The sequence below is a fragment of the Lepisma saccharinum genome, chromosome 29 (assembly GCF_977018435.1).
Source record: "Lepisma saccharinum chromosome 29, izLepSacc3.1, whole genome shotgun sequence".
NCBI lineage: Eukaryota > Metazoa > Arthropoda > Insecta > Zygentoma > Lepismatidae > Lepisma > Lepisma saccharinum.
In genome coordinates this window covers 15416187-15432256 of record NC_139257.1, presented here as the reverse complement: position 1 = coordinate 15432256, position 16070 = coordinate 15416187, and the positions used below count along the sequence as shown (strand labels likewise).

Below are 16070 nucleotides of genomic sequence, written 5' to 3'. Positions count from 1 at the left end.
CATCATCAAATCACAAAAAGCCAGGTTTTTGGGCTTATACATAAATGTAATATCTTGCCAGCATCAACGTGTGATGAAAATAGTTGGTAGAAACAATAAAAAACTGCATGGCTTATCAAAGTGTAATTATACAGTTTGTTTTCTTATAATTTTTGGATCATTTCTAACCCATTCTGCCAGGATTCGTGCTGAATGCTTCGGAAAAGCTACCTTGAAAATATTGATGGAATTTATTTTCGTGGGATATGTTCACAAATTATTACTTCGTCAATTATTCTTGTGAGGATACAGAGAAAAACTTACTTACATTAAAAAATAATAAAACAATCATATCTGCTAATTGGGTATATTAAAAACACACTCGCTAAAAATATTGCACACATTTATTCTTGACATTGAAACTATCAACTTACCCATATATAAGTCTGGCAGGTGTTCCACTATGGCCCACTTGGGATCCATCTGGACATGGTTCTTGTCTGCAAGTAGCCTTGTCACATACACACACGTCATCTTCTCATCCACAAGGAGGGACTTTGTGCTTCCATCCGCAGAAAATGCTTTGATGAAGAGCTTCTTGATGTTTGCCTCCCGAAGCTTCTCCAAAGCAATGCGGATCTTCTCTTGCTTTGCACGCCCTGCCTGGTCCACCTGGAACGAAATGATGAGTTTTATTTCCCTACACCTGTTGTACAAAACATCACAGGTTATATTCACTCGTTAAGGGCATGTATGAAGGGTTTCCATCTTCAGACCCTTCCCTGTGGCAGGCTGGGGTTTCATTTGTTCTCTTGGGAGTATCAAACTTCCAATGGCACAGAAAAACACATGAACAGAAAGAGGACACATTAAAGATATATGCTCTCTTATACAGTCGGTGTTTTTCTTAGTAGCAATGCCCATTCCAACCATATTGAAATAAAGGCACACCTGGTGGAAAACTCTTCACCATGGACTGATTTGAAGATGGATACATCTTTGTAGTAAGGATCGCTACATTAGTTGGAAAATATGTCACTGTTGTTCAAAGACTTAGACATGGTACATAATGATAATTCTGGCAGTGAACTTATTTGGAAGGAAGTGACTGCCAATGCTGACATGCAACAGGTTATGCCCGACACTTCACCAAGATATTTAGCAACTACTTTAAATTTGTAAGGAAATGGTTGTGGAAACAATTCCAATTCACAATATTTTTGATGCGATGTCTGCAGCAGACAGTTTGAAACACACATGATTTTCTAGAGTATATTTGAGAGCAAATGAATCTATAGAAAGAGGAAGTGTTAAGTGCAACAGCAGTTTTCCTTTACCAACTATTGCTTTCTTCAGATGTGGGTTCATGTCATAGTGCTGGAACATTAGGGTTAATGGTTGCTGGAATCCTAAGTCAATGTTTAGAAACCATTTAGAAATCTGGGTGCTTTGAACACCCCTGGCATTAAAATTCTCCATGCTGGCCATTTAAGTGCCATGTCTGAACCTGGGCACAAATATGTTAAACTTCTACCCAACCCTAGGGTCACAAGCAGTGATGTGTGTCTACGCGTAAACAACGATAGTCTACATTCTACACGTAGATTACGTAATCTATGTAAACAACATGGCGAAAGGTGATAACTTAGCAAAGGGCACCGTGGAATTAAAATAAATTTATACTGCGTATCAGTTGCTGATGTGTGAAGAAAACTTTTCATACTCTTTCTTCCAAATTCGAACAATTTCTCACCTAGGAAGAAACCTAATGTAGGAAATATTCTAGTGTTTTATGGGAAAAGACCAGCCTTGCCTCACGACTGCCATCTGTTGTTGTTTTTTTGCATACTACTTATCTTCCTCCATAGTTGATAATAGAAGAGAAGAGAAATTTTGTTGTAAATAGGGTTCTTTTCATTTCGTTAGGAACAAATACAGTTGAAAATGTCACTTTCCTTTCATGAATCCCTTGAAAATTAATTTTAATGCACTTTAGATTGTCTACGTAGTCTATGTAAACTACAACCCAATGTAATCTATACGTAGATTACGTGTAGACAACGCATGTAGACGTAAACGTATAGTCTACGGCACATCACTGGTCACAAGATCACTGTAAGTGAAAATTATGACACACTGTGCCCAGTGGAACACAATCATTCAGTAAATAATACACTTCCTCTATCCCAAAACAATGGTTGCATTTCAGCTACAAGAAGTTGACTAAATTACCTGAGTTGGGGATGGGTCGAGACTGATGCCACTGGATTTGGAGCCGTCTGTCCGTCCTCCACTGCCACCACTCGACGCCGAACTCTCGCTGGACAGCATGGACACATTGTCCGAAAATGCAGAGTCATTATCAGGGCTGTCTGTTCTTACTCCTGAAAAAACACAATTTAATATTAACATGAGGGCTACAATTTAACTCCTTTCTTTCCTAACATCCTCTAGGGCTGGAAACACGACGACTTTCCACCATTTACCCTGTTATGAGTAAGCACCGACATTCCACATTCAAAAAGAATACGTCTGTTTAGTAATTCTCCTAATTGTCTAGATATCTGAAATCGCTTCATAGTGTCCTGTACCTAGTTCTTAACACAAGTGCCCAGAAACAGCATTTCACATGAATGTTCTCTGCAATTTAAAAAACTTGTTTCAAGAATCAGTACATTTCTTTGTAATAAGAGAACAGTCTCAAGGTTCAGTTGACATTCAAGCTATTACGGAGTTTTTGAAACTCTGAGGGTGTTCAGATATTTATCAATGGAGAAGGCCAATTTAAATTTTATTACTGTGTAGGTTTCATCAAGTTTCAAGTTACAGAAAGCATTTGTCACCAGTTGCATTGGTGATGAAGTGTGTTGACTTACAACCATTCTCTGAGGATCCTAGGTTGGAGTTCCTGCCAGGGCATTGTTGCTCCATTAATCTAATCATCATTGTTGCAATTAACCTAAAGCAGGAGAAGAAGTGTTCTTTTCTAGTTCATGCACTGGCTTGTAGCATGGAAAGGAGACAGACAAGAAATGTTCAATTAGGTTCTGCTGTACTTTTGGTCTGTCAGTAAAAAGTTTCTGAAAAATGGCTTGTTTCGAAGAATTGCAATGATCTTCAAAATTCTGAAAATTTACATCTGTTTAGAATTTCTTCTAAAGCATTCAAGTTAAGCTTCATGTTATTTGCTTTTGCGATTGTCTACATATCCCGAGATAGAACATGGCTTACGGTCCCATGGAACTGATTAATGATATCTGCAAAAGCAAGCCACCCGAAGATTCTCTTGAGTGTTCTAGAAGTATGTAATTTTTCACAATTTGGAAGGTTAACCCTAGAGAGCTAACGCGTCATCTGGCAGACTACGGATGTGGTGCTATTTTCTTGTCTCACCCCCTTCCACTTAACTCTTCCATTCCCTGCCCCTTCTACCTTCATTTGGATCCGAGAGACTGGCGGGGAAGTACCAGTGTCCTTTTACAAGCATTCCTTCAGTATGTTTTTAATTCTGCGTCGTATGACGGACAAAACGTTAGTGTCTACGTACACCAAAACTTCCACAACTTTGCCACATTTTGCCAACACCCTGGATGTGAAAATGCAAAAAACTAATGCAGTTGCTCAACCAAGAAGGAAGGACGACTTTTTTTAATTCTGACCCTCGAGCAAAAGGGGGATGACCAGATTCTTCTGTTGCCATGTGTGGTGAACACCAGCCAAAGTGTTGTATTGAGTGCACACAAGACTTATAAAAATGCAATTTTGCATGCCATTCATGTCTTTTGTAAGTAAATACTAACTTTTGTAGTAATTAAAATAGGTTTTGCAAAATTTTATTTCTGAAGAAATCAGTAGTCCAGCAGGTTAGCTTTGTTTGGCACAGGACACGTTAGTTTTCTAGGATTAAAGTGGTTTCTCAAAGGACAAATTTTCAACAGTCCTTGCTGGTGCAGGCCAAAGATCCACTGGCATTTTTCACTGATTACATTTGACCTTTGCTACGGTTTGTACATGTTCACTGCCACTACCCAGCAAATACTGCATTATTCATATCTTACAGATGAAGTTTGCATGAAAGGTACAGGTCTGTTTCCTACCTTCTGTGCGGCAGTGCACGTCACTATCAGCGGCATCCAACTTCAGCCTTGTGCCCTCACTGCTTGACCTTGAGTGCGTTTGTCTGTGGTGCATGCCTATACTAGATTGGTGACTTCTTCCACTATCATTACCTGCAACAATATTGATTGTCAACAATTACTTTCTGGCTCCAAATGACCTTATACCAATATTAAACTTGTTTTAAGTTGCTTTTATGCCTCTTTAGGTTACTTGCAATGAGGATGAATGATGATTAGATGAAAATGATGAAGATGACTCTCACAGGAATATCCAACCTGAGACTTGCACTTAGTAATTTCAAGGACAAAATCTCAAGATGACTGTTCTACATGTTTGAACTTGCCCAACACTGAAGATGAAGCAATTCGACTGCTATCAAGTTTTTAAACTGCATACACATTAACACTAATGTAAAATTATTACAACCAACATTGCACATTTGTGTAGTTTGGAAATTTACAATTTTATAAATACAATATCATGTCATGCATTCAAACTGTATAATGTAATACCTAGGAATAAATACATATATTTGATTTTCTACCAATAACCCTGTACTTTATTATAAACCACAATACATATATCCAAACATGAAGTAAAATTCCCTTTGAACAATATGTGACAAGGATTGAGGTTGTTTCAAAGAGGTTCTTGTAAAATACTTAAAAATATTTAATAAAACAGCATATCCACTTTACTCTTGTGACCATCAGAGATAAATTTTCAATTACACCTTAGAATTTGCTACTTGAATAATTTTTATTGTATTCAAGTAGTAAACTTTATAATATAATTGAAAATCAATCTCTGGGGGTCCAAAATGTATATGAAAACCATTTAAATCTCATATGCGAATTCACATTTAGAAAAATGCATTTACTTAGTCTAATTTATACATGTGGTTCTACAAGAATATTGCTTTGGATTGGAAAGGGAAAATTATTTATGAAGCCTATCTCTTCAGGCAAGAGACGTGTACACCCCTAGTATGAGATTCCAGAAAATCGGAAATTGGCACATTATCAACATGTCTGTACAAACTTTTCCTTCAGAAGAATCTTTAGCTCGTTCTCTAATTGCTACCTTTGATAGCATAAATGCACAATACAGCTGTGTGGAAATCTATTGGATCTTGCAAATGATCTCTGTGTAAGCCAAGGAATTTCAAACGTGAAACGAGCTTAAAACGAAAAGTAGCCACATGATAATACTAACCAGATTGTGCAGTCGGAGTTCTTTTCTGCCCCATGGCCTGCTCACACTGGCTCTCCAGGGCACACAGTTCACCCAGGATGGCATCCAAATCCACATCTTGTGTGTCTGGAAACAGAATCAAACACATTAGTAATTCTGGTATGAGTTCTCTAGCAGAAATTAAAAAAAGAATAACTACAGAAGCATAGGCATTAACTCTACAGAAAAGACTGACATAATGCATATATGACATTTGGGCACCCACTTGCTCGACTTGCACAAACCCATTACTAAGGTGACAAATACTTGTAATGCCCATTTAATGGCTACTAATTTATTCAAGTTTCTACCACTCGACTATGTAAATATTAATAATCTCATGTAAACTATCAAATTCCAAAACATTTCTAAGAACAGTTGTTGGCCTTGATGTCTTCAGCACGATGAATATTAGTCTATGTTGTACAGCGACATGTGTGACATTGACAGTTATTGGAAAATTTCTTTTTACAACTGAATTACAGTTACTATGCTCCAAAACTAACCCAATTACTTACACCTTTTGAAATGTACCACCTTCAAGGAACTTTTACAGTAACTTTACTCTGCTTAGCTATAACTAGTAGAATGTGCTGCATGTATGAATTACAAACAGGTTATTCTCTTCACTGATGTCCACGTACAATTAACACTAATTTCCATTACATTAACCCCCCCCCCCCCCCAAAGTTTAAATGCAAAAAAATTAGAAGAAAACTGATACTCTTGGGGGGAAAATATACATTACGCCAAGGATTTTCACGTAACAAATGTAGGTGTAGATATCAAATTTAGAATTAAATAAATAGTTACTGTCTGAACCTACAGAAAAGTAACTGTGACTTTCATTACCAGGAAAGCCAACACTGTTAAAGTTCTTGTTACTATAAAAAGTTAAAAAGTAAGTCCACTTTAAGCTTCAATATGCTTGGGGACAATCGGGACTGGGCCTACAGTTTAAAGTGTCATCGGAACCTCTGTGCCTTGCTTGTAAGGTGACAGGATCGACACTATGTCTTTGGGAAGGCACTAAATCCCTAAATGTTACTTAGATCAATAATGAATTCAGGGGGTCGCCCACTAGGGAAAATCCTCCTGGAAATTGAACAGTCCCTCCTGAAAATTTCAACAACCTGACAGAGCATTCGGACAATAGCTAAGAAATTTTGCAACCATGTTCACTTTTGGCTTCTTTCATTCACTTTGAATTCACATTAAACATACTTTTCTCTTCCTTTTTTTTTTTTTCATTGTAATAAGCACTCTTTATAATTAACAGTCAAAATAATGAACGCATTTAAATTATCGTCAGTTTCCTTAAGTGCTGAATTAAGAAATATGATAGACCGGGATATGCTTTAAGCTTAGGGTGACCATATGTCCCATCGATATTAGAATATAAAAAAACACTATTATCCCGTTTTATAAAAGTCTAGGAGTTAGCTAGAGAAACCAAGTCTAAAATTGAGATACAGTTCATGCTAAAAATTCTTAAATTATTTAAGAATTTTTAGGATGAAGAGTCTTAAAAAGAATGAATTCCTACTTCTTGACAGAAATTCAAAAGACAAATCCCACGTTTTGTGTTAGATATATGAGGTACGTTTTCTGGGAGTTTCATTAACGTTTACTGAAGAATAAAATTGTTCTCAAGAAGATTGGTTCTTCTGATAAATACTTCTGGCTTTCCCAGGCCTGTAGCCCGGATTTTATTTCGGGGAGGGGCTCATCTCTTATCAGCAGAGGCGACGCCAGGAATATTTGTAGAGGGAGCAGGAATAAAACTCGATTAGTAGAAATAATAATGGCAATAATAATTATTACCACGGTTATAATTGTCATTTTACAATAAAAACTATTATAAGTTGTTAAAAATAAACCCAATTTAAATCCAAATGTATTATTATTATAATATAAATGGAGGGATCGATTCACCGTATGAGTGACTTTTTCTTACATTTTGTACAGTTAGTTGTGCCGAAATACATAGTTATTGTATTTTGTTATTAACTTTTACATATTCCGTTTAAATAAATACTTTAAAATTAGGGGCACATTTTACTCAAAGTTTATATTGTGTGACTCTCACAAAGAAAACTATAAATTTTGGGAGCTGGGGATCCATTTATTCTTTGGATTAAATTGTAGAATATAAAAATATAAGCTGGTTTCTCTATTATACACTAAACTAAACTGTTATTGCTGTAATGTTTAATCTTGCTAAGGAAGTAAAATTAATTGCCACTATACACTACTTAAATTATATGTTTGTAGGATTTCGGGGGGAACTTCAGCCGCCTTCGCCCTCCCCCTGGCTACGTGTCTGGGCATTCCTCAACTTCAGCATAGGACTGACAAAGAAGGGACCGGAAACACTATGTAAGCCATACTGAGATTATATGAATTAATACCTCTTCACAATGGGAGATCAAATTTTATATAAATATTATTTATGATGTATCATTTATGTAATCCATACTACAAGAAACAATAATAATAATACGTTAATAATAACAATAATTTTATAATTAGGCCTAACTGATTTTTCAGGAAAGGGGGTGAAGTGACCTCCTTGGGATGTCCCGTTTTTGGGTTTAAATATTATGGTCACCCTATAGGGGAGGAACCCACAGAAAGTTTAATTGATGTCATCCACAGATATGCTGTAGAAAGCATAGTTTGTTGTAAATTTAATTATTGCGTGCAATATTATTATTGTATTGATTCTCATAATCTCATTCTTAAAATGAGAGTACTAAAAAAAATAATGAAAATGTATAGATCACACTGCTTTGAAGGACAGTACCAAAGAAGATTTATGCACACTACTACTCATGATAACATACATAAAATATTAATCAGGAACTTTACTTTTCGTCAACCGGATGTGACGTTGTACTTCTTTATATTATTCGATACATATTCAATTCTTTATCTACTTGACACTAATTTACCTTGTTTTTTATACAAAATTTTGCGATCTTATGTACACGCAAGCTAGATAATAAATATATGATGTTATATCTAATTCTTATACCATCTTTTTACGTGCTCATGTAATAATAAAAATACAGTATTAATACATTTTTAATTGATATTTATTATAATTATAACCTAATTATTCCAATTTAAACATTACTATTATTTATTATTATTATTATTATTATTGTGACACTTTGTTCGGACCCCCCGAAATATATTTCTAGATACGTGCCTGACACTGGCAGCAGATGCTGAGGAGCGTTATACAGGGTGTTTCCGGGCTGATGACTCAAACTTTCAGGGATGATGGAGAAGGGCACATGTATCAATTTGAGATAAGGAACCCTGGTCCTGAAACGACTTAGTCGAAAGTTATAAGCGAAAATCTGTGGATGAAGATGTAATACTTTTATTACCTATACAAGTTTCACAAGCTGCTACATTCACAACAGTTGTTCAAAATCCAGCTTTGCTGCAGTCATGACATCGTCGCACAAAGTTCTGGCGCATCCGTTGGAATAACCCTGGGGATGTTCGAACAATGTCACAGGCAGCGAGAATTCATGCCAGGAGATCCTCTTCAGTCTCGACAGGTGTCTCGTACACACAAGACTTTTCACACGACCCCACAAAAAGAAATCAAGTGGTGTCAGATCAGGTGACCGAGCTGGCCACGGAACAGCTTGTGAAACTTGTACAGGTAATAAAAGTATTACATCTTCATGCACTTATTTTCGCTTATAGTCGTTTCAGGACCAGGGTTCCTTATCTCAAATTGATACATGTGCCCTTCCCCATCAGCCCGGAAACACCCTGTATATCGAGGGAAGAAAAGATAAAAAAAACAAAAAAAAACGCGTGAGCGACAGGGAGAGCTGTGAAAGGGAAGTTGAGGCTGCGCTCCAGACGTTACGATCCATCTGTAGGTAGGCAGGAGATTAGCCAATTTTAGGATTGTTAGAGCCTATTTTAGGATTGTTAGAGCCTATTTTAGGATTTTTAGAGCCTATTTTAGGATTGTTAGAGCCTATTTTAGGATTTTTAGAGCCTATTTTAGGATTTTTAGAGCCTATTTTAGAATTTTTAGAGCCTATTTTAGAATTGTTAGAGCCTATTTTAGGATTGTTAGAGCCTATTTTAGGATTTTTAGAGCCTATTTTAGGATTTTTAAAGCCTATTTTAGGATTTTTAGAGCCTATTTTAGAATTGTTAGAGCCTATTTTAGGAACCTAAAAGCACACTTTTTAGAACCTAAAAATCCGAGGTCTAATTAGACTAAGCTTAAATGTAACCTTGCTTCAAATAATAATAATAATAATCGTTACTCTAACTTCCTGTAAGTCACAGAAAACAATATTTTTTTTTCTAAATTATCGCTATAAGTTCACCATTCGAATTACATTAACTCTTTCTAGAATTCTCGGGGGGGGCGGAGCCCCTGTGTTATAGGGATAGAACAATGAACATGAAACAGTCGTTATGTTACAAAATTCAGAAACGCCGTTTTAGTCGTCTCGGTGGTCGACTCACTATATCGCCACCGACGAATTCCAGCCTGGGCATGCTTCAGAATGAAAGCCTGGATCTTTGACACCAAGTGAGATAATGCAGTCATAGAAACTATGATTATTATTACAGGGTCTTGAAGAAAGCAAGCATGGCGGGTAAAACCACTATCCAAGCGCCCCAAGAACCCGGACTTGTTTTGCGTATGACATTCCTACTTCGGGTTACACGATATAATGTACAAATTATGTGTTGGGACATACTCAATCCTGGCGAACAACAAGCTGAAAGGCGGAGATAAAATTAGCATCAAGTGGACTGATATCACCAACAACGGAAAACCGCCGACTACAGCTGATATGCTACTTCCGTTGCAGCGGACCTTCAAGGAACCTCCTAATTCCTTCACTTGACGCTTGCTACTCCACAGGACAAAAAATTCAAGTGAACGCCAAAACTCGTCGCTCTTTAAAATACATGTACAGGAAGATGCGGAGATGTCTAGATTTCAGGTCTCGATATACGAGGGTCGGAGAAAAAGTTAATTGCACTAGCAAGAAAGAAATAACGTATGGAATATGGAGGACAGTTCTTGTATTTTACACTACCAAAACTATATGTCTACATGATCACAAAGTCTGTTCAAACATTTGACACAGCGTGACACGAGTTTCTCTATACCTAGTTCCATGGACGGCCGCAGGATTTTTTCCAGGGAGGGGCAAGGAAGGTATTTTTCTCCAGGGGGGCAAACAAGGCACATTTTCCCCAAAAATAGTGTTGTTCCCTAAAAAACATTGCTTAAATTTGAACTTATGGTGTTCATGCAATAATTAACACATATTATTGTGGATAAAATGAAATTATATGTGAAATACATAATTTTTGGCTGACTTTCATTTTCCAGGGGTCCTTGCCCCCTTCCGAACGCCCATGCCTAGTTCGAAGATTCCCGTCCAACTTTCTAATACCATTCTTGCGTCGCAGTTTTAACTTCCTCGTCGGAATGATATCCTAGTCTCCAAGGTTCTGTTTTCATACCCAAAGACATGGAAATCGCAGGCCGCGAGGTCTGGACAGCCTTCAAGAATTTGGACTGAATAATTTATATATGTATATGGTCGCGGGTTCGATATCCTGTGAAGGCACACAGTGGTCCGGATCCCACTTTAAACTGTAGGTCCATTTCCGATTAGCATAAAGTGGCCTGAAAAACGAACTCAATTAATATATTGTCCAGGATTTCCATATTGCATAAAGATAACGTACAAATATACACGACTTACTGAATTTGCCTTTAGCGCAAAATCTTTTTGGAAAAATTCTCTCCGATCGAAAAATGCGTCATCGTATTCCAAAATCTGAAAATTGCATCTGCTTAGAATTTCATCTAGGGCATTCTCATGAATCTTCGTGTAGTTTTATTTCGCTATTGTCTAGATGTTGGCAGTAGTTTCGTGGCTAAGTAAGTCAATACTCCATCAAACATATTTAGACAAAAAAAAGCAAGTCTCACGAAAATTCACGTGGATTCTCTAGAAGGAATTCTCTAAATAGGTATTAGTATACGTATTTTTTTCAGAATTTCGAACGAAGAATTTCCGTAAACGACTTTCTTGGCGCGGCTTTAATTTAAAACGTGCGTGAAGTTTCCTATGCTCCATCCCCTGAAACTTTAGAGCAATGCCACGATGTCGAAATGAGGTGCATTTGCAAAGTAAGGGCGAGTGTTTGCCCTATTAAACCGATTCGTATGACGTGAATCGACTTCAAAACTAGGAACCCACTCCCCTTCCGAAAAAGTCACCAAGTCCACGGACTGACCTTTGAAAAAGGCGCTAACGATCTCCTCGTTTGGGGGAAGTTGCACAACCCTTGCTGATTTCACCAACCGATTGACGGCATTCCCCCACACACGGTGTTACTCACGAGACTTCGTTCTTTCGGAGGTAGGCTGTCTTTTGAGTCAGAACGAATGGCCTTGAGGTTATGAATCTCGAAACAATGTGACCACATTTAGCGAAACTGAGCGTTTCGAATGCTGAATCAGTTACCCAGGTTTTCACTGCATACGTCATGTCTAGACCTCGGATTTTACGTTTTTAACCTATTTTCCGTTTGCAGGTAAATAATAAATAAGTTATGTCAGCGTTTCATTAAGAAATGCAACAACTGTCGAAGTTTTATAGAGCCTAAAATAACATATTTTGCTTGTTAGAACCTATTTTAGGTTTAAGTGCCTAAATCAAACCCTTTTTTTAGGTTTTACAGGATTTTTACATCTCTCAGAGGTATTTACTTGGTTTGGTAACGAAACAATTCAATGACTGGCGTGTTTGAAACATGTTTTCTGTCGACCCCCACTCCCTCCAAATCTATGTTGTTTTTCAAAGCTCTAAACAAATCATCTTGATACCACTGTTACCTGCACACAGTGGCGAACCCGCATTATGGATCCTTAATGCTAAGCCTTATCTACTAAGACAAAGTTAACTGTCCTTTTTGACACCCAATCACCTCTATTGCCTGCACAGTCCAAAGTGCAAACATCTGATCTGTGTAGTCTTACTAACTTTCGAGTCAGTTCGGTCCTTTTGTAGCATTCACGCCTTGTGAAGTAACTTTTTTCACCACTGACTTATGTTTCAGTTGAACGTTATTTAAAAGATAAAATAAAACATCTGCTTGTACCTTTTTTTCATGTTTTACCAAAATTCACGCATAATTCCCCGAATTCAAAGAATTCCCGGTGAGTAGCCTCCCTGATATTGTGCATCAAATTATACATACGTAATTCATTTTTCATACCAACAAGTAATTTTTGCTAACAGCTAAGGGTCTGGCAGAGCTCATCAAACGTTTTCGTTTCTATCTAAACACTAGCTTGCAAATGGTTCACTAACCTAAAAATAAATTCTAACATTAACTCATATATACAAGATTATATCTGTCTAATGGGATTGGATTGATTTGTGGTTTTAAGTCCACTTTATGCACAGTAAGGCTAATCCGGACTGGACCTACAGTTTAAACTGTGCCTCCACTGGGTATCGAACCCGGGATATCTTGATTACAAGGCGACGACTCTCACCTCAATGGCCTAGCGCTTCGACGGCCCCAGGTTCGAGTCCTGTGGTGTAGGTATGTGCGTTTGTCTGTTAGTGTCAATTTTCTGTGTTAGGTCCCCTTTATAGGCGAATTGGGACTGAGCACAGTTTAAAACTAGGTCCGAACCATTATGTGCCTCTGCCGGATATAAAACTTGAGCTCCCTTGATTAGGAGATGAATTATTCACTATAGTTTGTTAAATTTGTCTCCGAAAGATAACATGATCAACTCGGAGCCTCTGTTACTTTTGATCAGGCCTAGGAAGCTCGCTTATCTTCAGCATAGAATATTTCCTTCATGTTTCTGGAACACTCTTTCGACTGCGTTTTAAGGGGACTGTCATGTACCAAAGCGAACTTTTCTGGATTCCTGCCACAGTCTTTGTTCCCGCAAGAGAAGGGTTGCCTGCCATCTCGCAAACGCGCGCGTGTGTCATCATCTCTGCGCCGTCGTGAATCCACGAGGGTTGGGGGATCACCCCTCCCAACTGCCACGTTTTTGGATATTTATTGTGCCTAATATTTTTCAAGCTTCAAATGTTATTTTTTTATCATCAAGTTTAACAGGCCCGAGAATTATTATTATTTTCTTTTGAGTTCGATTTATGTCCAAGTTATGCTCACGATAGGCTGGTGTGAATTGGACGTAGTTTACATATGAACCCGAATCACTGTGCAATACGCCTCAAAAAGGGGATCGAACCCAATACCACTTTAAAGAATATGTTTTTGTCTCTGTTTATTCACTTTCGTTGAGTTTACCGTGGAAATGGGAATTATAACGACACACAGTAATTGCCATCTATTCCGGGTTTGGGACCCTATTTTTCCTTAACAACACCCTAATCACTAGAACATGAAAGCCAGGTTGGTTCCTGTTGACGATACTTGTGTAGGTTAGAACTGATTCTGGGTGAGGTCCCCGTATGTAATTGCAACCCAACCCCCTCAACTGTAACTTCTGCATCCGCCACTGTCTCTGCCCAACTCCAACCCGTGATGAAGTACAGCATTTTCATACTCAGTGGCAACACCGACATTCCAGGAATAGCCTTCTAATGAGATATTTCAATGCTATGCGCCATCCTGTAGTTTTACACTCCAAAAATAAATCTTCTGCATTCAAATTGAAAAAAATAATATATATATATTTGGTCTTCAGGTGAACTTACTCTGAAACGAACTTAAAGGCACTTACCTTCGAGATTGGCCATAGAGAAGCGGTAACTGTCAATCCTTGGGGTGTTGAGATCGGGGCCCCCTGACGGCAGCGGCCGCAGTGCCCCGGAGCTCACATTGTCCAGTCCCTGGAAAGAGAAGAAACAAGCGTCAGGAGTCATTCTCGTTCATTAAAACAAACATTGAAATTTCTTTGTGTTTTTTTAAACTGAAAGCTGTTCTTGAAATCTGCCTATACTGCAGTTGCTGTGCAAGTTTGCAAACGTTAAGGGGAGTATCTGCCCCCTCTCTCCACCCTCGAATTATACTTGTATGTATACAGCAGTCTCATGAGTCATATTTGGGTACATGGGACACAAGTAGGAAGGGTAGGATTTCTTGTACTCTGCTCAGTCATGTTTATTTTTACCACGAAAGTTACCAACAATTTTGTTTTCAAATTTTAAAAAAAATATGTTTGAAATTGTTTGCTCGTGTTTGGTTATTTATATTAAAAATTATAAATATTTATAATTTTTAATATAGAGCTTCTACTTGGAACTAGAGTTTTGGTTTAAAATTTTCATAACTTCACATAAGACAATTATGTAACTACACAATCCATTCTCCCAGCACTGCCTTTGCCGAAATAAAGAAAATTACACATCTTGCATAATTTCCAGGATATTTATAATCCACAAAAATGCCGCGTGTAATTTTTGCGGGCTTCACGATTGATTGATTGATTGATTGATTGATTGGCTTTAATTTACTTTGCTTTTTGTGCCACTTTTGGCTAATTTGCGAAGATGGGGATAAGTGATATATGGATGAATGTGAGTGAGTGCCCATATGGATGAATGGACACTCACAAACATCCCTGGTTCAGGGAAAGTACAGGCCAGTAATGGTACTCAAATTTGAACCAATACATATGCACGAGCGAGCACACATACAGGATGAGTCATAAATATGGCTACACGCAGTGGCGTGACCAAAGAGGGAGTTGGTGGGTGTCATAACCCCTCTCCTTTCGCCAAGTATTCCGATAAAAAAAAACGCCAAAGGTAGGAAAATATGTCAAAATGAGGGCTGACTACCAGAATAAGTGTACACAACCCCTCCCTTTCGAAAATCCTGGACACGCCACTGGACGTTTGAAGTAATGTAGTGTGTTACTGTACAATGTAGAGGGAAATGATGAATGGTCTATTAAACTTGAAACTTGATGTTATCATTTCAGTAAGTTACGGGCCCGAGCTTGCGTCATTAGCCAAGATGGCGCACAGTTGAAGAGTGGGCAACTCTGAACACGCAGCATCAAGTTACAGTTGATGAGTGGGCAACTGCATACCAGAATGATCATGAGGGCCGTGTGCACAGCAATGGACTAAACAACAACAATTTGATGCAAGCAGTCGTTTTCTCCACTTTCCCACAGTCGACAGCAACAATGTTACGTTAAAATAACGTCTCGCCGGTCTCACTATCATTCTGGTATGAAATTGCCCACGCTGCAACTGCAACTTGCTGCTGCATGCTCAGCGCCATGATGGCTAATGACATAAGCTCGAGCGCGTGACACCCTATTTTTTTATTTCGAACACATAGGCACATGCCCAATTACAGTGTTCACAGAGTAAACAAGAAGGTAATACAAAATACAAAAATAATATTACATCAAGTGAGAAATATGACATTTCAATCTACAACATACTTATAATCATGACTGATTTCATATATTGCTTGATAAGAGTTTATGTAATATTTGTATACAAGTTATACAGAGGCAATCAGCTTATATACATGTAAATAAATAGTAGTGTAAAAGAGATATTGAGTAATAAGTTGCACATATAAGAGACACAATGACAAACATACGACAGTGAAATTGAAACAGTATTTTATATTAAAAAATGTTAAACAAAAATATAGATAATGTCTAATTTAGGGTAAGATTATGAACATAACAATCTTAATTGTGT

At 37.7% G+C, this 16070-nt stretch overlaps 1 protein-coding gene across 5 annotated transcripts in view; it reads right to left on the bottom strand.

Moving 5' to 3' along the window:
• The window catches only part of LOC145981531 (uncharacterized), a 230463-nt gene that overhangs the window by 15321 nt on the left and 199072 nt on the right, over nt 1-16070 (bottom strand). For 4 of the 5 annotated variants that reach the window (XM_083114833.1, XM_083114832.1, XM_083114835.1 and 1 more), the window contains 5 exons: nt 14126-14234; nt 5314-5418; nt 4077-4208; nt 2212-2363; nt 414-651 (listed from right to left, as the gene is read on the bottom strand). In XM_083114833.1, coding sequence (XP_082970959.1) covers nt 414-651; nt 2212-2363; nt 4077-4208; nt 5314-5418; nt 14126-14234 — 736 coding nt within the window. The remainder of the gene's footprint in view (nt 1-413; nt 652-2211; nt 2364-4076; nt 4209-5313; nt 5419-14125; nt 14235-16070) is intronic. The other variant, XM_083114836.1, reaches the window with a different exon arrangement.